General features: G+C 34.3%; 2 protein-coding genes across 2 annotated transcripts in view; both read left to right on the forward strand.

Annotated features, from left to right (window-relative positions):
- LOC136419317 (uncharacterized) overlaps positions 1 to 25,401 on the forward strand; it is a 209,836-nt gene that overhangs the window by 69,689 nt on the left and 114,746 nt on the right. The gene's annotated exons all lie outside the window — the stretch shown is intronic.
- Positions 1 to 25,401, forward strand: part of LOC136419307 (dipeptidase 1-like) — a 105,930-nt gene that overhangs the window by 4,426 nt on the left and 76,103 nt on the right. Inside the window, exon 2 of the mRNA XM_066405539.1 lies at positions 11,030 to 11,198. Within this exon, the coding sequence (XP_066261636.1) occupies positions 11,030 to 11,198 (169 nt within the window). The remainder of the gene's footprint in view (positions 1 to 11,029; positions 11,199 to 25,401) is intronic.

Here is a 25,401-nt window from a genome sequence, read left to right on the forward strand (position 1 = left end):
AGTAAAACTAAATATTTTATTACCATAAAAGTGTTTTCGCCACAATAGAACTAACTTTCGTAGCAAATATTCTCCAACTGCATAAAACGAATCTTTCCTCAAAGCGATGAAAATATGAGTCTTGAACGGGATTAAGCTTTTCAATTTGGAAAGTTCCTGCAACTCATAAAATGTATATTACATTTTTACTACAATTGAAGAAATCACATGTTTGAAACAGTAGCTAACTATATGGATTATACAGAGTGTTCACTTAACAGCTCCTTGGACTCCTATGAGTTTATTTGTGATTTCATAAAAAAACTCAACTATGAGGATGTATAAGAGGCTAATGAAGGTAAAATTTTAAATCAATGGTAATCTTACAGGGTATCTAAAAAAGCGGGCTGTCATGAAGAGTAATTTTTATAAATGGCACCGTCTGCATTTTTTTCACGTAATAAAATCCTCTCTTGAGCCTGTGTTAGTTCCCACATTTTTTTTACACTGGGATCCACTGACTCGAAGCAATAATGTTTCAAAAGAAATTTTGGATATATGCATGGTCTGATAAAAAAATTAATATCGCTATTAGTTTAAATTAGATATTGATAATTTTCGGATGAATTTTCATGTAAGATCACCTTATTAGACACGAATATTCGTTAAACCAAAAACACATACAGGGTGTCCACAATAACAGCTTTAATTTTCAACTTGGATTTTCTTGATTTTTTCAAATAGGATATGTTTTTTATGAATTAGAACTAAAGAAAATTCAATTTTTTTCATTTTGGTATAAAACAATAGCATAATTATCTTCAAGTTAATGAAGTTATTAATTATTTCAAGAAAACTTGTATTTATGGCTAATATAATGTATATGTATAATAATAAATAAGTAAAAATGACTATTTAGCATACATTGCATACATTTTGCAACGTGGAAACCATTGCATTAACATACACATTGGTTTCCATGTTGTTTGTTTTAAAATTTGAGAGCTCCTTTATGGTTTTCTGTTTCTTCAAAATCTACTTATTTTAAAATTAGCCATCAAAATGAAATACACTCAACAAGAATTTATGAGTATGATTTATGTAATTGAATTATATGATGAAAATTGTTTATTAGTGTGGGATCCGCTTGTCAGACCGCTTAGTGTACATAGTTTGTAGATATCCTGCTATAAGTTAGGATTAAGGATTAGGGCATGAGAGCGATTTACCCCTAAGGTACGCCCATGGTTGGCATTACCCGGTACCCTGGGTTTTTTCCACGATGCTCTGTTGGCATGGGAAGTACAATGCTGGTTCCCTTTGGCGAGGTCTTCGCCAAGGGCTGGGTGCCAGATGTGGACGCAGCGGCTCCGTGCGGAGGACTGTCCCAATGCCTTCAAGTATTGTTTAGATGGTACGCCCTAGGTTTACGACCATGGATGTTCATACTTAAGGCTAGGGAGAAAGCGGATCGCTCTCTTTTTCCTGGCTTCCCGTTGGACTGAAGACTCAGGGGTGCGCCCGCGTTTTTTTTACTCAGTTTTTTATCTAATATATTCATATCGTTAAGTTAACGTGGCTATCATTGAAAGATCCCTAACTATCCCTAAAACACAATTGCCAAAGCTCCAATTAATAAACCCCTAGACAACGGAGAAAAACCTACATTAGAGTCTCGAGTTTGCACACAACGATTTCCTCAGAGGACATTTTGATGTAAGAAGCCTAGAAAGTCGAAAGAAGCGTTTTGAATGGACGGGAAGTGTTAATTATGAAAAGAAATTATAAAAAATTAAGAATAAAATTAGAATTAAAATTAAAATTAGAAATTATTAGAAATTGTAATTTTAATTAGGGCAAAAGGTGTTCCAAATGTCTTCCGTCGTTTTCCAAACACGCTGCAACTCTTAAGAAGAATGATCTTCAGGCGTTAGAAAACATTTCCGCACTAATGCTCTGAAATGACTCTCGAATCCTCAATGTCATATTTCCACGCATTGTTGCTGGTGTCCTGTAGGTATCTGACTACACTGTCCCCCAAAATAAGTAGTCCAAAGGAGTTAAGTCGGGACTCCTTGTGGTCATGCAACTGGACCTAACAGAATTTAATAATATCATTATCAAAATTCTAAGCCTGTATTGTTGTTAAAAACGTTGCCTATCAATCCATTTTTCAAGGAAATGCATTAAGAGGTGTTCTCGTACACGTAAACTAAAATGAAGTGGAGCTCCATCTAACTGAAACCACCTTTGATCTTTTATGTTTTCCGGGATGTGTTCTAATCGCCGTGGAAGATCTTGATTCAGTTTCATTGAAAATAGTTGATTCGAATGGCTCAAGGATTTTCTGTTCCGCAATAGTAAAAGTTGTGCCTATTAACAAATCCGTTCTGTTGAAAGGTGCACTCATCAGTAAACAGAATTAATTTTAAGAAATTATCTCTATTATTTTATTGCTGCAGTCACTCGCGAAAATTAATTTTAGCAAAAAATCAGCAATAGATAATTCTTGACATAATTGCCAATGATTTGGAAGGAATTTATTGGCCTTTAAACATTTTGCAATTGATGGTTTTCTTACTTGCAGTTCCGGACTAATATCTCTGGCTCTAATGCTTGGGTTTTCTACTACTGATAAAGTGATGTCTAGTTCATTTTCTTCTAGTAAGACCATCTTCTTTCGACTTTTCTTTTCATAATTAACACCTCCGGTCCGTTCAAAACGCTCCTTTAGACTTTCTAAGTTTCTTACATTAGGATGTCCTCTATTAGGAAATCGTTGTGCTTAAACCCGAGATTCTAATAAACAATTTTCATCGCATGAATCAATTACATAAATCATACTAATAAGTTCTTTTTGAACACACTTCATTTTGATGGCCGATTTTAAAATAATCAGATTTTGAACAAATAGAAAACCGGAAAAGGAGCTATAAAATCTTAAAACAAACAACTTGGAAATTACGGCAATGTATGCTAAAATCTCAGAGACTTGGCCATGTTTGCAAGTTTTCCTGAAATAATTAATATTTCCATTAACTTTAAGGTAAATATGGCATTGTTTTGTATCAAAGTGGCGAAAATGAAATTTTCTTTCGTTCTACGTCATAAAAAATATACCGTTCTATTTGAAAAAATCAAGAAAATTCAAGTTGAAAAGATGAAAATTGGAGTTGTTATTGTGAACATCCCGTATGGGCTTTTGGCTAAATAAGTATTCATGCCTGCTAGGATGATCTTACATGAAAATCCATCGGAAAATAATCAAAATCTAACTTAAACTAACAGCGATATTAATTTTTTTATCAAACCATGCAAATGTCCAACATTTCTTTTGAAACATCATAGCTTCGAGTCGGTGCATCCCAGTGTAAAAAAAATCTAAGAACTAACACAGCTTCAAGAGAAGATTTTATTACATGAAAAAATGCAGGCGGTGTCAATTAAAAAAGTTACACTTTATGAGGCCCCCCCTCTTTTTTTGGACACTGTAGGGTTGCCACTAATTTTAAAAGTTACCTTCATTAACCTCTCATACATCCCCATAATTGATTTTTTTATGAAATCACAAATAAACTCATAGGAGTCCAAGGAACTGTTAAGTAGATACCCTGTATAACAGAAGTGAGTGATTTACACCCTGCTAAAAGCTCAATTTATCGAACTATGGAATAGTCCATGATCCCAGACATTGTTACCCTACACTCCATTCGTTCTAGCAACATTGAAAGTATGTTAGTAGGAAAATTGATATACTCCTATCTTGCATTATAAAGTCACCCGAATACGCCTTATTTCAGGCGAAATGGGCCGCTGGAGCGTATGGGAAAACGCTTTTATATTTGCCATAATAGGGCCCATCAGAAAGTTGCTTTCTTCCCGTTTTCCTCCAGAAAGGTCAAGCTAAAAGGCATTTATATGCTAATACCACAACAGTGATATCGAAGGGATGCTTTCTGCTATGTATTAACATATTATGTAACCTCAATAGTGGCCATTTCATGCTATACATACATACAAGGAGATGATACGAGAGAAGGAAACTTCCTCGAAAGTTTCCGTTAGGGGGGGAGGTTATTTTTTGCCTGAAAGTTCAATAAAATCATTAATCAAATTTGCCTAGAAGGAACATTAAGAGACGCCATTAGGCTTTACCATTTACAGGTTTTCCTCCCTGAGTTAAAGTACTTCATAAAGCGAGACGTTCTGCAGCTGCTCCCTCAACTTCTCCACTTTCCACACTTTGGAATAAGCTGCAGTTTGTTTTGCCTGAGAAATTAATTACTGGGCGCTAATAGATTAAAAAAACCATTAAACATTTCATTTCAAACTGATTTTCGCATGGAAATGTAGCATTAACCCAGATCTCTTAAAAGCTGCAGCAAATTTAAATTCTTAAAATAATAATAATTAAGAGCTGTATTAAATCCCTTGATTGAGCCCTGGGAATTAGTTAAACAGTAATGTCAACATTAATAATTGGAAGGACCACAAAACCCAAGAAATTACAGTTTTGCGAACTGGCTTTAATTCGAAATTGTAAGAGCTTAATTGCGATAGAGAATGTACGCAGATGTGAGTGCTAATTTGGAGAACGGAGGGAGAAAAAGTCCACTTTATTGTCTTGTTTTATACATATTACCGCTACGACCTTTGTTTCTATCTTCCTCGCAATAATGTTTCTTAATATTGTCTCCGAACGTTATACTTTCCCTTAATAAATTTAACTGGAACCCCTATAAAGGTCTAGTTAAGTCTCAGCGGCATGGTGCAAGGGATCGCTTTATAGGCAATTTCGGATTTTAAAAACACTATTACCATTTTTCCGGACAAAGCTCACTTGAAAGAATCTTAATACCTTATAAAACCGTAATTCAGGCGGTCTGTACAACTTATCCCGTTTAAACTTTAAAACCAAGTAAACTTTATTTTGTTTCATAATTAATGAGGTATGGTTAACTAGATAGCGGCAAATTTAAAGGGAATTTTCTCGTTTTTCCCTTGTAAAGCTTAGTTTCTTATTTCGGTTTCGTGGTTTAGTATTGATTGCCGCATAAGCGATTCTAACGGAAAATGTAAATTAGAGCTTTTCTTATGAAAATAGAATTTGAAGGGATAATGGCAATGAGGTGGGTGTTTGGTCCAGAACGAAAGCTCAGAAATGGTTTTGTGGATCTGGCATGATGGATTCACCCGTGGGTTTAAGATAATTGTGAACTGGATACTCACGTTCGAACCATCCGGAAGTCGTAGTCTCAGGGACACTATTTTCTGTTCAAAATCAATCAATAACCCGTTTAGTGATAACAAAGGTTTATTCATTAAACTACTAACTGGCTTGAAACAATATCGATGTTTTGTCCCAGATAAGAATGAACTGCATGGGGATCTCGGAAACGGTAATGGATACAAAATGATTTAAATTGGGAAAAAGGTGGGCAATTTAAAGCCAATTAATTATTTGTTTTTATACCGGCTAAATTCCGAATGGTTACGAAGATATCTAGAAAAAACGAATTTGATGGTTTTCGTTTTCTGCAAGTAACTCTTATATGGTTATAGTTAGAGGAATGAAAGTTTTACATTATTAAGGCCCTTTGTTGAGAACTGCTTAGCAGTGTTGCCAGTTTTCTTGTTAAATCCTTACTTTCGGAGAAAAATTGATAAACTTTTGATTTTCATATAAGCGTGATATCGATTATTTATATTTTAAAAATTGTCATAAAATTCCCTTTTCAGCCATGTATTACATTTAGCATTTTTCTCAGAAACTATGAGTTATAGCCATTAAAGCATTTTTTGATAGGACAGCCATGATTTTAACTTATAATAATGATACATATTAAATAAGTGAATGCTGCGGAAACATCAAAATTATTTTAAAGTTGTAAAACCTTAAATTTGTTTGACGTGTGCATAATTATATTTACCTACGCGCATTACTGAGATCAGCATAAAATAAAAATAATAATTTTTTCAAATTATGTATTTAATAACAACAATGCAGCTAAACTTGGATCGAATAGAAATCTCAAATTATAACAAATGTTCAAACAAACCACCATTATTTTCCAGGCTTAGGTATGCTCTTTTCACCATAGAATCTAAAACTCTGTTTAACATTTCTGGGGTAATCGAATTGAATTCTTCTCTTATATATATTTGTAATTCTTCTTCGTTTTCAAAATTTTGACTGTTCCCTTTGTTTTTAATGTAACCCCAGAGGAAAAAATTCAATTGTGTTATGTCCGGAGATCGAGTTGGCTACAAAACGTTATTGTGAATTCCATTAGATTTTCCTGGAAACTACCCAGTAAGATATTCCCTTACGACCCTCGCATTATGTGCCAGAGCCCTATCTAGCTGGAATCAACAGTCGCGAATTTCCGCTAATGGTAAATTATCAAATGCATCTTCAAAATCATGTTGCAACATGTCGAGATACCGGTCTGAAATGAGAGAGTTGTAATAGAAAACTGGTTCGATAATTCTATTTCCAAATATTTCACACCACATATTAAACCCAAAGCGATGTTGGTGTCTTGATGATTTTTTTAATTGTGGATCCTGTTATGACCACTAATGAGTATTGTATCAGTTAAAAATGTCATTGTTGGTTACCATGCTTTCATCTGTCCAAATTATTTTAGAAGGAAAATTTATATAATCTTCACATTTTCTTGTATATCACTAGTAAAAACTTTTACGCCTAACTTCATCACCTTGCACAAGAGCATGGCAAACTTTAAAATAAGGGCGAAAACTGTTCTTTCTTAAAATACGATGGGCCGTTGACTTAGCAACATCAGTATTTATCTCAATATACCTGCATGATGTTTCAGGAGTTTCTATAACAGATTGTAAAACAGCATATTGTATATCTTCGGTCAATTCCTTTTTGCGAACATTTACAGGTTGTTTAAACGAACCATATTCCTTCAAATTTGACACCAGTCTTCTAAATTTGGATTTTCCGGGTTGCTTTTTTTCCAGGAACTGATTAAAATATATATGTTCAGCGTTTACACAATTTCCATGACATAATATGTAGCACAACAACATGTCAAATTTCTCTTCATTAGAGAAGCAATTTTGAGCCATAATTATGCACACCTCAAATAAATTTAAGGTTTTTAAGGTTTAAATTTAAGGTTTGACAACTTTAAAATAATTTTGACGTTTCCACGGCTTTCATTCATTTAATATGTATCATTACTGTAGGTTTTTTTAACGTTGTCTAGGGTTTTAATAGGATTTATTGATATTAACGAATACGCTTTTTGGATTTCTGCTTGCGGATAATAGTTCTGATGAGCCACTCGAAAGAAAGAGAGCCCTCTAGATTCGGGGCGCTCTTAAATACTAAAACTAAGGGTAATTAAACAGTGTCGTACCCTGGCTAGAAAGCAATTATCGATTCATGACACCACCTGCGACGTTACCGTGGTACTGATAACACTTGATCGGTACATTCTCATAGATGCCGACAAAGCGCGGCCGCATTTCTCATCAACGCCGACAAAGAGCGGCTATCCTTACCCACAGGTACCGACAAAGGATGATTAGACGTTAATCATAAAATATCAAAATCGCACCAAGATAACGATTGCGAAACCCTTTTAATTGACGAGATTACTTCTAACCAGGTTGCGACATACATAGGCGTCTTATAGGGGCACATCAGCCCCCTCACAACTCTTTCATCTTGGATCTAACAGGCCTAACCTAATTAACATTATTAGCACTATCACTATATACAACTCAAAGATTTCCTGATCGTAACTCGACTTTGTCGTAAAAATAGAGAAGTTTCTGCATATATACAAACGGGTTAAATCTATTTGACCTAAGAATCCCACATTACTGTAAGTCAAAATCATGGCCGACCTATCAAATAAAAATGCTTTAATGGCTATAACTCATAGAGTTTCTGAGAAAAATATTAAATGTAATACATGACTGAAAAGGGAATTTTATGGCGATTTTGAAAAATACAAATAATCGATATCACATCTATATGAAAATCAAAAGTTTACCAATTTTTCTCCGAAAGTAAGGATTTAACAAAAAAACTGGCAACACTGTTAAGGAATTCTCAAAAAAGTGCCTTAATAATGTAAAACTTTCATTCCTCTAACTATAACCGTATAAGAGTTACATGCAAAAAACGAAAACCGCCAAATTTGTTTTTTTCCGGATATCTTCGTAACCATTCTGAATTTAGCTGGTATAAAAACCGGTTATTAATTTGCTTTAAATTGTCCAACTTTTTCCCAATTCAAACCATTTCGTACCTGTTACCGTTTCCGAGGTCCCCATGCTGTTCATCCTTATCTGGGACAGACTGTATACGAGTACGATTAAGATCAAGTTGACATCGAGCCACTACACAATATTAGTTGTTCAACTAAGTCTCCGTAACAAACAATACGAGAAAAAGACGATTTAAACAAAATGACAAAATCGGGAAATGCAATAGACTAAAATGCGATCGCTTCGCGAATAATGAGAAAAAGACCGCCTGGCCTCTTCACTCGATTCTTAAGCATCAAAAACTGAAGGCTCCGGACATAGGCGTACTCCTACTCGGAACTCATTGTCAGTTAACTTGCTACCTATCGCTTTAAAGCATAACATTTAGGTCAATAGCTAGGTTGGCTCTTTACTGCTTTACTGCCATCACACCGACTGTATGAAACGTGCCTATACCCAAATTGCAAGTTCCGCCAAAGGAAAGTGGCGGGAACCAAGAGCCCCCTTATTGGATCATAATGGTACTGCAATCTAGCCATGCCGGGAATATTACTAAAACAGATGGTAATATACATGGGCGTAATATAAGGTTTAGACTTAAACCTATAAACTAAACATCTAACAATAATATATCGATCTAATAGGACCCAAGTCTTAACAGCGAGGAAGCCGTCGTAAAGGAATTTAAGGCAGGAGAAATGTTTGCTGAAACTGTCGAAATATTCAGCTTATGATTTGCCCTAATAAGATTTGGGAAAGTGTGTTTGTGTGCAAATCAAATTGAGTTGAGTTGAGTGTGGGGAATGTCTGACGAAATGGTGTTAAGGTTGGGTTCCTTTTTGGTAGCTTTGTGCAAATTTTGCTTTTGCGATTTCAGAACTTCTTACCTTAAACTATTTGAAATGTGACTTTACAATAAAGCTAAATATCTTAAAAAATTATTTCATTAAACTAAAAATAGCACATGAAATTTCCATCATGATGCACTCTAAATGAGCTAGTTAATATAATATCACTACTCACAAAAGGCTAGTGTTGTGTAGGTGCTAATATTCCATCACTTGTACAGGGAGTTCCAAAAAGGTTGTGGCAAACTTATGGAGATTAGAGAGAACATTGCGGTAAACAATTTTTGCGTAGAAACCCCTTCAATTTAAATGTAATAAAATAAAAACAAACAAAACAACCACTTTTTTGTCTCCTGGTACAAATTTATCAATTGTATTCGTAAACTAGATGTTGTTGAAAATTGATTTTAATCGTAATGACGGCAAATTAAGTGCTTTATATTCGTTTCTTTAGCGGCAAATTTTTGCGGTTAAACTATGAAAATGGTCCAGTGTATGTTATGGACCTATCAGATAGCCAGCGTGAAGTCCCGATTTAAGCCTCCTGGATTTTTTTTCTGGGAATACATAAAGTCGCTAGTTCATGAAATTCCTCTAACCACCCAAGAGGAACTGTTAGGCAGAGCAATAGAACCTCTCTTTTTGTGCAGCAAGATCCGCACATATTACGAGTGCGCGATTTAATGATTCAAAGAACAAATTTATGTAACCAGGTTGGAGGTCATAATTTTAAACCTTTATTATAATTTCTTTTTGCATTATCTTTAATAAACATGAATTAAAAATCGAAGTTTTTGATGTCAATGAGTTAAAATTACGTTTTTGGAAAAAGTGACCGTGGATGTAAAACAACTCATTTTTGATTAGACATTAGACATACAGACTATACAAAAATTGTTCACAGCAATGTTCCGTATAACATTCTTAAGTTTAGCAAAAATATATTTGAAATCTTCTATATTTCAGAATAATCCTTTGGATTTCTAAATATATTAGTTGTAATTAATGCCACGTTTCTTCGTATTTATTATATGATTTAATCCGAATCGTTTTCCACCTGTATATGGATGACCGTTTTAGAGCTAAAAGGTATCTTTCAAAAACACATATTTTAAAATCGATTTGAACTTTTTAAATTGGATATCTTGTTATCATTAAGCATTTGAGAAATTTTAATATTTCCGTCACTGTGCTTAACATTCAGCTCACGTAGTCAAGGCCCTGGAGGTAATTACTAAAAATACTCCATTTTTTTGATTAACAAAAGAATCCAAAATTGTTATTATGAAAGTTAGAGATATTCAATATTTAGCAAAGTTCCATTAACAATGCTTCTAAAAATGCATCAAAAAGTGCTCCTCCTGTTTCTCCGGGATTAAAATTAAAAATGTTATAACACACTTTTTAATTATCTGTAAGTTAATCGAAATCCTAAAACTCGCAATCTATTTCCTGCATTCAAAACATTCCAAAATTAATATTTATCTTAATCTATAAATTGCCTTTCAGCTAACTCTAATTTACTCAAAATAAAAAAACGCAATTTATGTTTCACCAGATTGAAAAAAAAATTAAAATTGCTATTTAGCTAACTAGGAGACATACAAGATCTTGCACATTACCATTAGCAGTTTCTCCATAAATAGAAAAATCCATAAATTACAATTCATATTACACTATTAGTAATTTTATTCTAAAACTCTCGCCCTTCATTGCTCTGAATAATACACCAATTTTTCAGTTTATGCAGGAAAATTGTGTTTACTATTTTCCTTTGGAAACTCATACAAAAATCTATCATCAAAAAAGCCGCTCAATATTTTTTCCTACCCCATCAAAATCAAGGGCCTACATGCTTCGTTGTAGAAAGAGAGCTTCTGGAAATGAAATTGTTCTTCGAGACCCGAAATTTCCAATAAGGGGTTTTTCACTTTCGCTTCGGTTTCCAGGAGCCAAGGACATTCGAGCAATAAGCGGCGTCCCGACGGCGACGGCATGGATTCAAGCGTCGAGGATTCGGGACTTGAACTCCCTGCGGAGCGCCATCTGACGGGGGGCGAGTGCCAATGCGCTTGCGACCACGTGGTCTACAGTCCCACCGCCTACACTTGTTTGCAGGTAAGCGATGTCTATTGAAACCGGATCATCCCCTTTCCCAGTGTTACGGGTCCTAATTAAGAAATGAAATCTTATACAAATCGATCGTTGCATATCGTTAAATAATGATAAAATCAGTATGGCCAAATCCAGAAACGAGGCAATTTTAGATATCCAGCGATGTATAAATATCATCCCTATGTGTATCGCAAATATTTAAATTGGATCATGGCATTCCTAAAATTTCTAAATTGGACGTATGGGGTGGTGATATTTCGTTTGAAAGGTATTTTCGTTCTTTACTCAAAAATGAGATATCACATCCCAATTTAAATATTTAGTAGTTATAGCTGACGCCGGAATAGGATTGCCATTTTAGAATCCGACTCATTTCGGGATTTTTAAAACTTAATTGAGACACTGAATTTTTATTTGATTTGGCGGTTTTACACTGTTATATGCAGATATGAAGCGAAAATTGCCATCTGGAAAATGCCTGGAAAGGGAAAAGCCGAGACACTGCATTGCTATAAGAAGCTTGAAATATGAAGCCAGAAGTAATTTGACTGCGGCCAAATCCTAATAAATTTCACCGGGGAGGATTCGGGGCAAATCAGCATGAGGAATATATAAACAAGATATGGAGTGTCGAGACTCAGACCAAATGGTATATTTGAAGAAAAGGCTAGTGGTGTTTTGTCTTTCTGATTTTATTGGAGTGTCTAGACATTCGTCAAAGCGAAATAGTTTGATACTCTAATGAAATACTTGATTTCAAAAGATAATTAAGAGAAACATTAGCTTTCTTAGAATTAATAGTTGTAAAAATATAATATATTATGTAATTGAATGTTGAAGGTGATAGATACAGGTGTCTGCAGAATTGCAAGTTGTTAACAAACAAAAAGTTATTTTGTAACATTTTTTTCACAACACTGTAAAAGACCTATATTTTAGTACGCTGCTAAACTTTGCCTAATATATTCTATAGTGTGTCTACAAAAATAATGCCAACCTGGATATCAAAAAATTGTCAAAATTTAAAAATTTTAAATGGAACCATACTATTATTTTAATGTATTATGAGACTCTGTTGAAAAAGAACTTATGTTCATATTTAATTACCTATAGTAAAGTTGCTTAGTTTTTGAATAATTGCGTTTTATAAGTTGATGAAGGTATAGCACATTCCTAATTCTAAGGTATAGTGCGGATATAATAGACATGTCTGTGGAAAAGGGAAATACAACCAAATGATATTGTTATGTGACATAAGTCATACACATTTAAAGAAAGAAGTATTCACATTCATATTTGCAGCTTAGAATTAGGGATGTACTATTTCTGCATCAACTTACAAAATGAAATTACGCAAAAACTATGCAACTTTACTATAGGTAATTACATGTGAACATAAGTTCTTTTTCAACAGAGTCTCATAATACATTAAAATAATAGTATGGTTCCACTTAAAATTTTTAAATTTTGACAATTTTTTGATATCCAGGTTGGCACTATTTTTGAAGACACACTATAGAATATATTAGGCAAAGCTTAGCAGCGTACTAAAATATAGGCCTTTTACAGTATTGTGACAAAAAAAGTTACAAAATACCTTTTTGTTTGTTAACAACTTGCAATTCTGCAGACACCTGTATCTATCACCTTCAACATTCAATTACATAATATATTATATTTTTACAACTATTAATTCTAAGAAAGCTAATGTTTTAACAAGTTTGTAAAAGTAGAATCCAAAAATGCAATAATGTATAGGGCGTTTCGTTACAAATAAGCAAGCAAGTATCAATTTCCGGTACAACTGAAAGTGTGACGTCATTGAAAATGTTTTAGATGAGGTTGCCCCATGGTTCTTACCAAACCACTAAACTTTCGTAACTTTGCTATTCATAGTTCGCACAGAACTAATGGCGGTTCCCGGTGGGATATCCTGTATATGGATATTTTTTGTTTTAAATAACCGATTTTTTTCGACTTATCGATTGTTGCCGAATAAGCGATTTTGTCCCATTAATCATGGAGTTCGTGATTCAACTACGTCATTTGAAATGAAATGATTTTTTTTTATATATCAATATCAGTGAAATTTTTCAAAACAGTTTTTACGTAAAAAAATCTAGGATATTGTCTTTTTATATCAAAAAAAGTAACAATTAGGTATGTTAATTAGATCTGTGATTAAGCATAAAATTTTGTTACCTTACAGCAATTATTCGAGACTTTAATGTTGTTATTATTAAGTGGATATGATACTCGTCCTGAACGATTAAATTAGCTTTCTGGTAATCCATAAATTAAATAATAATTGATAGGTCTCTCTCAATTAGTTTATTATTTATTTATCGTCACACACATATGCAATCTCAATGGGTTTCTGATTTTTAGAGAGCTTTTTCTGAATGATTGAACACTACACGAAACGAAAAATAGAAAACTAGTGCAGTAACATGTACGTTTTGGTGACAAACAACATTCCTGGAGTTGAAAATTTTATGATTTTTCTATCATTAAGAGGGGGTTCTGGACCCTTGTATAACGCCTCTGGCTTACATCTACTTTAATTCGTAATCTCTACATTAAAACTTGGCAATGTCTTACTATTTATATTAGGACGTCAGTGGCGGATCACGTGCAATTTGTTTTAAAGCAATACTACAGATAAAACTGGAAATCTTTCCTAGTGGAAACCACCCTGATTGCTTGACCACGAAATTACTATGTTTAACTTGGTATTCTAGTCACATATTTGAAATTCGATTAGATTTCAAGTCTCGCTTATCCCTAGCTTACCCAAGTAAGTTAGATTTCGCTTTTATATCCCCATCAGACTTTATTGAATGAAGCCACAAAACACAGCAATCACATTTATGAATATTCATTTTTTGAATATTTTTAGCGCGAAAAAATAAACACTAACAGTAAACAAAGCCCAAGCTAATGTGGGATTTATCTTTTATTCGGTTGTCTAGGGTTTATGTATAATTGGGATAGGGTACAATACGAAGCTTAAATGGTAACTTCATTAGTAAAAACTCGCGTCACTTAGTTCGTCGTTCACTCCGGATATCAAAGAGAGCGATTCTCCTTGTCACAAATCTTAAATATTAAACCTGGGGGTAATAAACCAGTGTCGTACCTCGAGTAGAGGCCAGCGACCGTTACAACATCTGGCTGCTGCGAGCCAGCACCACGAACCATCCTTTGTTTGAGCCCTTAGCAACCATCCTCCGGCCCTTCTTCCTTGGTTCAAACAAAGAGATGTTCGCTTTTTGGGTTTTTTCCGTGACACAGATTCTAGGAGGTTACTGGGAGAACCCAGCAACAGCCGAGAATCACTCGAACTCAGGTACGATACGCATGGGCGTAACATCGAGGTACCTCACTTTTTAATCCCCCTCGGTTCCTCAACCCTAATTTAACTAATACTATCTAACAAATATTCGGACTTTCCCGTTGGTGTCTCGATTTGGTCAGACAGTAATAATTACATTTAGAAGAGTTAGAGCGATCTGACGAGCGGATCCTACACTAATTTATTTCCCATTGGAATAAACACGTTCGAATTATGAACTGATTGCGGACAAGCGTTTCCTAAAAAATGGTTTACACAAATTTCTAAGGTCCCTGACACATTTCTAACGAAAATGACGAGGGTTCGCATATTACTAAGCAAAAAGTAAATTGGCAAAGGTCCGTAATAAATTCAGCAAGGAATGTTTTCGATTTCAGGGTTATGGGTTTAAGTGGTTACGCTGTCTGCCAGTCGAATATTTCCAGAAGATATCCAGTTTTTTTTTTTTTTTGACCGGTGCATGCGGGGAAATTGAATGGGGATAATGGAGCGCAATGGCTGGTTTGTTGCGAATTTTCTTCAGAATTAAATCCATCAGCTCGGAAAAGAAATGAACGATTTTGATTTTTCATAGAAATATGGTGCAAATTTCATGGTTTACAGAGAAGTTTTGGAGCATTTAATTTGTAAAAAATCCGTAGCGTTAGTCGATTTAATAGGAAACTTTTGAAGATGTAGACTTGCAGAATCAAAATTTCTGGCTGACCCAAACCTGCGTATTTGCCGATTTAAATTTAGCATGAAGATTTCAGAAGTTTTTTGAATTTTTTAAAGGTTTTGAACAACAAACAATAAATGGTGTATCTTGTTTTAAAAGACTACTTTTGATTTTTAAAAACTTTTGTATAGAAATTTTTGGCATACCAAAAATGATTAAACTACGAAGCTTTTTGAATCTAAAAAAGCAGTGGCATAACTTGTTTTAAAAGGTAATTTTAAAATTTTACACTTTATACAATAGATTTCTGGTTCATAAGCATCCTTTGATCTTGATTTTGTTACCGCTGATTTCCCATAAAAATATGGTGTAAATTTCAGGATATACAAAGATATTTCGAGTGTAAACCAGCAGTAGCGTGAGTCGATTTAACATGCGAATTTAAATTATTTTAGGGCCCCTTAGGGCCTAATTAAAGGGTAAATTTGGCCTGTTTGAACATACAATCCAATTGTGAGGGCACGTTATGTCTCGTTCGGCTCAACCTCCGTATATCGTGAATATTTCCATATTTCCCGTCATAAGCCGGAAAACTCAAGACGCTATCGATCTCCCCCGCAAAGATTATGGAAAGTGCTTCCTCGCTCTTCCATTAAGCTAATTCGTCCGATACTCCATGGGGTTGTTTTAGTTTTACCGACATTAAACCTGTAGTACCCACTCTCCATAATCTAGAATGGAAGCACTCGATTTACAGTTCATCTTGTTACATTATACGAGATATCGACTTAGGGCTTTTCCATGGATTAGCGGGCGAAATAATGCGGAAACGTTGATCATTTCCTGGTTTCGTGCAGATTAAATTCTGATGAAAAGGCGTCTCCATAATGGAATATGCATGATGCCATCGTGAATGGTCCGGCACTGGATGATGTTACTGAATATGGCAATTTACGGTGAGATGCTTTCTGAATTTTAAATAACGCATAATTCGCAAATCAGATATAGTAATTTATGGCCCACGAATGGCCCTTTGGATTAACATACACTAATCTGTTATAAATATTCGGTTATCGGAAATCATTAACGTAAGCTCATAAATCCAAACAAATGCCGCATTTTAACGATATTTAGCGTAAAAAGATAAATATGATATTTATGTAGATTAGAGGGGAATTCTCGTTTAAATTATTGGTTTGCGACAAAAACAAAATAACTCCTTCGCTTGTTAGCGAATTTTTATTGATAATCGTACTGCCTTTCTTTTCTTAGTTAACTCTAAGCCACAAAAATCGATTAGAAGACGAGCTAAGACACCGGCCAGATTGCCGCCCCTACATAAGAAACAATTCCGTCTTTTTCCAGAAGAATGTTTTTGTATCTCTCAAAAACATTCGTTCGAAGCAAACGCAACGTCCACCCATGTCGTATTATAAACACACTGGACCGCGGAATGAAACCGCAAAAATAAAACGTGGTGGTCATTCATCAACGTCAAACGTCACGGGGAGACAGAAAAAGAATTCGGAGGCTGCTTCGAAAAGCTACAGCTATCTGGAAAAAAATTAAGGGCCGAACAGATGTAAGGAATATTTCGAGGTCTGTAATAATTCTGTTGCTTCGGCCTTCAGAAAGAAATTTTTAGCCGGGATGAGGGAAAGCCATTCGTTTCATTTTAAAAAATTGGCACAAAGCGCTCGGAAAGGTATTAGATAAGGGATGGTTAATGAGATTTCCGTCGGGAGGATTATTTAATAATTACAGATGACACGAAAAGGTATGGGATGAATGGGGATGTTGTCCTTAATAAATCCTTTATACATTAGTAAATTAATTTTTTCCCGTCGGGATCAGGAACACTACGAAATTTGGTATTAAGTGCCTACAGAAACTCATTCCCATAGTTTACACAATTTAAAATGGGCAAGGAAAATAATATCTTCAATAAAGATAAACCTTGTTACACAATGATTGGTGCTAGGAGTGTTCGAATCCATAATTATAATTATACTCTTGCACTACACCATTACTTCTCCAATGCTTTATGTGATTTCTTGTTCAGATTACTTCAGGCTACTTCTAAATTGCTCCATTTTAATGCCTTTCCTGAGAATTTCATTGTTGCGACTCTACAGGTTTCTAATTCACGAATTTAGAGTTAAAAATGTAAGGAATCGATTAAGTTCGTAAAGAGGTTACATTTGAAATTATAGTTTTTGATTGGACATCGATACGTGTAAGTGTTATTTTAAACTAAAAGAGGACAGATTTTAAAGCAATTTCTGACAATTTTATTAATGCGATTCTACAGATTTCTAATTCACAAATTTTGAATTACAAATCGTTCGAAATCAATTTAATTATAAAAGAGGTAATATTGAGAGTTCTATAATTTTGCTCGAAGATCGATACGTTTAATGCGTAATTTTTGGCTGAAGGAGGGTTGTTTTTACTTCATTTCTTGGGAGTTTGATTAACACAACTCTACGGGTACTCCATTCACACATTTTTAAATAAAATCGATTCGAACTTAATAAAATGCTGAAAGGGCACATTGGGAATTCTATAATTTTTAATCCAAGGTCGGTGCTTGTTGTTTCAAGAGGATTTCATTGATGCAACTCCACCGGCAAAATTCATTTTATCATAATTTTCTCAATTATTTTGTGTTAACCGACTGACTTTCGTATCCTAATGGTTTATGAAATAGGAAAGGAAAATCGCGGAAATTAAACTATGCTATATCGAGCGATAAAGGTTAGGAGTTTTCGAATATATATTATGAAAATTATTCTTTGCTGATCTTTATCAATATTATATGAGATTCATAGTCATACTATTTCATCAAAATCGATTCAAGCGCATAATTCATCAGATGAATTAAATTTATTTTCTCGGATATTATCTCTGTATGGCGGCTAAGTATTCCCATAGCAAGATCTGGAAACCACCAGAAAGCTACTTCCAGAAATCTAAGCTAATAAAGGATTCAGATTGACCTCGTGACATTTCCTATTAAAGCCCTTAAAGAGCTCTTCTGGAACGCTGTTCTACTCCTTCTAAAACGATTCTATCTCGTGCGATAAAGCTATTCTTAGGAAATTTTAATACTCACGAAAATCGGATTGTTGCAGTCTTAGCACTCTTATCTAAACTGCCGCTGCAATGAGGGAAATAAATGGGGATTTTTCCTTTCTTTGGAGAGGGAAATAAACTGCCTCGGTAAAGTGTTAATCAGCTTCTGTCTAACCTCAAACACTGCAAAACAGCGAAAAGGATCGTCCATTGTATAGTCGCTAAACCGAGAGCAAAACAAAGAGATAACCGTTTTCGAAAGAAAAATGTCCTTATTTTCATATAGGTTCGGGGACACAAACCAGAATTTATGAGCTTGTTTTCAAAAGGGAAATATAGAGCAAAACTAAAAGTTAAACTCTGCGATTCGTACCTTACATTCAATTTGCTGCAGGGATGCTTAGAATATTTATTCAAAATTTTGTAAAAAGTTGTTTTTAATTTCTAAACTTTTCGGGACATACAACTTGAGTATTTAAAAAAATATAAATGTCAAAATTAAAATAACTTTAACTTTCGCTTTTGATAGCGATACGAACTAGGTTGTTTTCGAAATATTCTTTGGAGCATTTCTCATTCTAGATAACGAACATGCGTATGCACGAAACGCTGCTGGCTTCTGAATAAAGCATGCAATATTTTTTAAAGCAATATTTCTGAATCTGTTGTGCTACTCGGATTTATATTTATACGCAAAGCTTGCAGTGATTTGTTTCTAGTTTTGATTGCCTTCATACTAACTTTCATACAACTTTTCTTTCCTATTTCATTTATTTTTAGTTGCATGCAGATGATGGACATGGCGGGATGTAACTTCCATTAAAACCGCTGTTTTCGCTGCAAAAAGTTCTGTAAAATTAACATGCGGGTAAGCAAGGGAAATGCAAAACTGATGAGTTAATAATGGATACTAAATTGCTTATGGACTATTTCAAATAAGATAATAACTTTGCAGAATTATCCAGTTTATCCATTACATTGATAGATTGGTTAACTCACATAACGGAAGAAATTTTGGGTCGATTATTTTCAAAAATAGTTTAAGTTAATCATCTCAATTAGCGTTATGTGTCTGTGCAAACTAAGCGGAAATGCCTCTTTCAGTTTCTATTGTACTATACAGAGATATTTTCAAAATTCGTCACAATGAAAATTTCGCAAAATCATTTTGCAGGACCTCATTTGAGATGTACATATGTGGTATTGTTACACAATAATTAGTGTCTTAACATATTTTTGTCAAACGTAAGAATTTTCGAACAATTTATCTGCAACCCTAACTTCTTATGTTAATTCCACCGGCACGCCTATGTTTTAGGATATAAAACGTCCAGTTTACCTGGATGTATATTATCCGCCTAGATATCGCCTTACACGATTCAGGGGTACTAATTTATTTATACTTCGGAGTGTTACTTCAGAGTATTACTTCGGAGTGACTCTGACTACAGAAATCAAGTGATTCTTCTGCAATGTGTTGTTAACACCTACTGACACACCTCTGATATTCCAAGATTTATTATAATATACATCATTAAATATTGTCTGATGCAATGATCAATAGCACCAATATTTTATCAAATGAAGGAATTTTCACTATCTCTAATATGTTATTAACCTCAGCTGACATTCCTCTATTTTTTAGGCGCTAAAACGTATAATTCTATATCTCAGACAACTGGCAGAGCCGTAACATGTTCCTCGCTATAATTTTGTTAATCCTACTGAGGCGCCTCTGTTTTTCGCGCAATAAAACTATCAATCTGTAGACATTATGTCGTACAATCACCAGTAACGTCATACGTTTTCATTAAATATATAAAATTGTATTATTGATCCGAGATACCTCAATAATGAAGGTCCGCACAGCTTCGACCTGAACTTCGGGATACCGTTATTTTAAACCCTTTCAAAATGTCAAGTGTAGGTGTTAAAGTGACTCAATATTTCAGAAACCAGTGAAGAGATTACAATTTGATTTATGTGGGCTTTTAAAGTTCATCGGGGTGATTATTTAGAAGTATTCTGTAATACAATTCTCAAGACGCCTAAATTTTAGAAGTTCTAACAAGTTGATGTTTTTCGGTCTCTCTCATCTCTAACTCCATGCATTATTTAATCTTGACCTCTCGTTGAAGCTCCAAAATAGCGAAAAGCTGGGAATTCGATAACAAAATGTAGTCCTTTGCCTTGCTAATGGTTCACCTGCTGCGGCTAAGAAAAATAACTTATTTCGGGTAAGGATTTTGAAACGTGACCTGAATGCCTAGATTTCGACTGCTCTAAGCAAGATTTTACCTTTAAAGCCAAATCGGCTTTTTTTTAATAGAGTTCGCAAGTGGGATGCGTATGAGTACCAAAAAATCAAAAAAACTTTCCTTTTAATAAAACTTCTTCTGTATTACTTCTTATCTGAAAATGGAAGCTTTAATTTCTCTCTTTAGGAACTTTAACAATTAATTTCATCACGAAAGGCATCATTTTAGGCTTACAGCTCCTACGGGATCATCGTGAATTTTTCTATTAGCCTCAAGCTATAGTGTAGTAATCAGCAGTAAATCTCATCCTCGAAAATCAGCCTGTATATGGAATCTGGGTCACGTTCACCTACATACCGATGCATTATTAAATCTTGATCTCGTTTTATCTAAACCTAGATGGCAAAAAGCCAACAATCCGAAAGGGAAATGAAGATTTTACTTACGAGTTGTCTAGTTTCGGGTAGGAAAAATAGGTTTGGGAGCTGCATCATCTCGTTAGGCAAGACTGACATGAGAGAATTGGAATTTGTTATGCTACAGTCTTGGATCTCGTTTTGTTGCTTTGGATTTCAAAAATGGGAGAACGGTTACAAGCCAGAGAAAAAGAGGAAAATGGAGTTTGGTTTAGGGACATCATATGAGTATCACTAAGACCTAAATTGAAGAAGGCAGCAGTTTTTTATTCACCATATACAGGGTGTCCCATAAATATAGGGACACAAAGCGGGTGGAGATAGTACATGTAAAAATGAGACATTTAATATCAACTTATCTGTATCAAATATTGATAGTTAAGAAAATACTAGGTATTTTAATCGACCGAGTATTTTTAACAGAATAAGATAGTATTTGAATAAGGCTCAGCAAAAATGTATTGAAATTAATGGAGATCATTTCCAACACCTTTTGAATTAAGTAATTCGTTTGATGTTTTGTTATTCGGTTTGTTTATCACTATTTTGTTATTTTTAGTTAAAATGTAAAATTTAAATAAACGTGTAAGTGTTCTTTGCACAATTTATTTACTAAAATAAGTTTTTTTATATAAAAATATTTAAGCTTTCATAATTTTCAATAAAAAATTGCAAAAAAACTTTCTACAAAAAATTATGGTAACATTTATGCGACATGTTGCATGTAGGTGGCGCCCCCTTAACGCTACATTAAAATCGATGATTACATCTTATGTATAGTATAAAAATATCCAAGTCCACAAAATTTCAATAATTTATCTTAAATGGTTCTAAAATAATTTATGATTTTTGAAAAAAAATTTTTTTTTGCACACCTTGTATTTTATTAACTAGCAATATTTGATACAGGCAAGTTGATACCAAATGTCTCATTTTTACATGTACTATCTCCATCTCTATGTCCCTATAGTTATGGGACACCCTGTATATATTTTTTAATTTTCAATTTCTGCAACCTCTTCTAATAAAATATTTGATTTGTAAAGATTGACTGGACAAAAATCTATTAAAGGATTTAAAAAATAAAACTGCGACTATATTATCAAACTAGTTCAAGATATTGCAGAAATCAGAAAATAGTGTTTCGTTCGCAATGTGTGTATTTTTTTACTTTTGCAGTATTTTACAATTTCTCTAATCCGTTCTAAAAATTCTTTAACCGTTGTATCTTGGGCAGGAATTATTCGAGGGTGTCAGCGGAGCATTCATAATAACACGGTAAAAGTTTTTTTCTTTTATTCTATTTAGAAATACCGCCTCGCACCTCGTTGGAGCGCTGAAATTGCATACTATTCTCAGTTAAAATTAACTGAGAATAACAATAACAACTTTTGAATGTTTCACACTTTTTAGATATTCACTCATCATGCATTTTAGTTTATCGTTAATTATCGTTGTTGTTTTAAGTTTTCCTATTTTCCGAAGACGATGATAGATTTGTTACCGAGACGTTAATAAGGGTTTTCGTCTAAGCCTTTAGTAAAGAGTGAATGTGATTCCAAGTTAGCGTTAACTAAGATTAGTGTACAATTCCACCACTCCGACCACCCTTACTTGTGCGTGCGCCATTATTCTGAAATCTACTAAAAGGCAAAATGAATTTAAGTTCTTCGCTAAGGCACGCTAGACCCATTTTTCTTGATCAACGACCAAACAACATCGCCTTATTGTGGACATAAAGAAAATACAGCATAAACTGCTTTGTCGTTTGAACTGATGAGGAACGAGAGTTTTAAAACATTTAAATAAAATTGTTACCAGTTACTCACATTAATATTTTCCAAATGGGTTCTGCACCCTAGACTCATTTTTCTGCTCAAGTAACTAACAATCGGCACTATTTAAGGCATAAATATACTGCAATATAAACGTCTTTTCATTTAAAGTTATGAAGAATCAGAGTTAATAAAGTGTATACACTTTTTGCTATTTCGACGAAGTATAGAGCAAACAGTGCCAGATATAAAAAAGTAAGATAGGGTACGAATTCTGTTTTTGAGCATAGTTCATTGGTTCAAAGAGAGGTGTTTCCGATATACGGGGGGTTTTGAAAATTAACTTTTTTGATTCTTCGTTGAATTCTGACTACTGTTCGAATAAAAAACTAAAAACAGTTTCTTATATTGTTTTTTTGTCATACGGGTCAGTGTCGAACTCAAACGTCTCTAAACAATAGAAAATGTATTAAACCATTAAACAAAGTTTTAACTGAGAACAATATGCAATTTGACCGCTCCAACAAACCCACTTGTGCGTGAGGCGTTACCCTGAAATCGAATAAAAGAAAAATTACTTTAAATTAATTTAAGTTCTTTCCATCAACGTACAACAACAAAGCGGCGGGTTGGGATAATGGTCCCTACTAACGAGAAAAAGGAAATCGTTTACATTACACTTTTCACAATTTACATGTGCGGTTAAAATGAGACTTTCGAGGTACTTTTTAACTCTGAAATACAACCTAGTTGGCAGTTCTTACGATTCATAAATCATAAATATGCATTTACGGAAATATCCGCCAACAATTTGCTTAAAGCTAGAAAAGAGAGCTCATGGCTGCACTATATAAGGTGCTAACGTCGAAGTACATGGTTACGATGACTCATAAGAAAGAAATATAAAAATGGCTTCTCAGACTTTGAATGCATACTAGTTTCTGGGTAAACCAAAATAATTCTCTAAGTAACATATTTCTCAAGAATTTGAATTGTGATCGCTCCAGCTTGAAACAGAAATCGTATTAATTAAACTTTGGTACAATCCTACCATAAGCTAAAAGCTAATTACTTCGCTTATATCTGAAATCGATTAAAGCGATATTCGCAATCCAGATTAAGGAGCTGAATATGAAATTGAATGCGTCCTTATCAGCTTTGTGAAGCAAGTTTAGTGGCATACAGCTGTATAACTCGCTTTAAAACAAACTCGCAAATTCATCTCGACCTAAACATTTCCTTTATATCCCTGAACGAGGTTACAACAGGCATCAGAGTATTTCAACCCATTTAAACTAATGTCTTTATGTGGTCTAATCAAAAGCTGCCTGCAAGCAGCTCCGTTGGAGCTAAACTGGAAACGCATTTAATGTTATTGCATGTCTTAGAAAGTTGAAAGCAATTTGTGGTGTTCCTGCTGGCAGAAAAGTTGCCATTTCAGTTTTCCTCATTGGGATTTAAGGTAACATTTTAGCCTGGTGCAAAAATCATTAAAATTAACTGGAATTTCCGGAAATTCCCCAACAAAGACTCCTTTGAGGCCGCACAATAGCTCTAAATCCATTTAGTATTACTGGCGCTATGTGGCGGTATAAAGCCTCAGTTAGAATAAACAGTCGTGTAATGAAACAGCACCTTTAACTCTCAAAAGTCGCTTTAGGTGGAAAAGAGGCTACAGATGCAAGTTTCAGCTCTATTAAGGGGCAAAATGGCTTTGTGGAGCTCAATGTGTATGAAATCTTTTGTGATTCGTATCGCACGAGCAGTTTGCTCTTTTTCACAAGGAAAAAATTCAAGATAAACATCGAAGTAAAAAGCTTCTAATGGATCCTCGGATCTTCACCTGCAGAAAGAGCAACTTCGGGAAAGCGGGAATGACAATTTTATAGGCTCAAAAGTTTAAGAATTAGAATTCTTCCGATTAGACATTAAAAAGTCTTCGAAAACTTATTCCTCGTTTAGACTCATATCTCTTGAACCCATGATTGAGTAGAAGAAATATGCCAAATTCGAATCCTATTATAGCAAGGCAAACATTTTCTGGAGAATTCGAGCAACATATTCAAGCACCTTCAACTCGCAAAAGTAGCTTTGAATGAAAAATAGGTTACAGATGGAAGTTTTAGCTCTATTGGCACAATGGATATTGACTCCTTTGTGGTCAAAATTTACTCCTTTTTCCAAGTAAAAATTCCAGATAAATTTAAAAGCAAAGAGCTCTTAATAGCTCCAAGGCTCTTCGCATACAGGAGGAGCAATTTCGACTGAAATATGGCGGTACTTAAACTATTTTTGGGATTCTACATTTAGATTAATCTTCACTCGGATTCACTGGAAACCTGGCTTATAATCCGCCACGTTGCCCCTGGCAATTTGCAGTTGTGAATATGAGCATGTTTTATAGTTGCTATTTACCTTCAGAGAGAAAATCGAGTAAAATATTCCGAAATAACGTAGGTAGGTTTAGAGGTTGTGCACACTTTCGCTCTTCAAAACATTTTAATAAGTAGGTAAGCGTATTTTTTCGAAAAGTAATAAAATTTCAATTTGTTCTTGATATTAAATTCCGAGCCACCTTTAGAAAATTCTAACCGCATTTGCGGATGCTTCAACATATTGTACACAACACCCAGAATACTAAATCCATCTTTGACAACCAACTCCATATC

The sequence above is a fragment of the Euwallacea similis genome, chromosome 2 (genome assembly GCF_039881205.1).
Source record: "Euwallacea similis isolate ESF13 chromosome 2, ESF131.1, whole genome shotgun sequence".
NCBI classification, from domain to species: Eukaryota; Metazoa; Arthropoda; class Insecta; order Coleoptera; family Curculionidae; genus Euwallacea; species Euwallacea similis.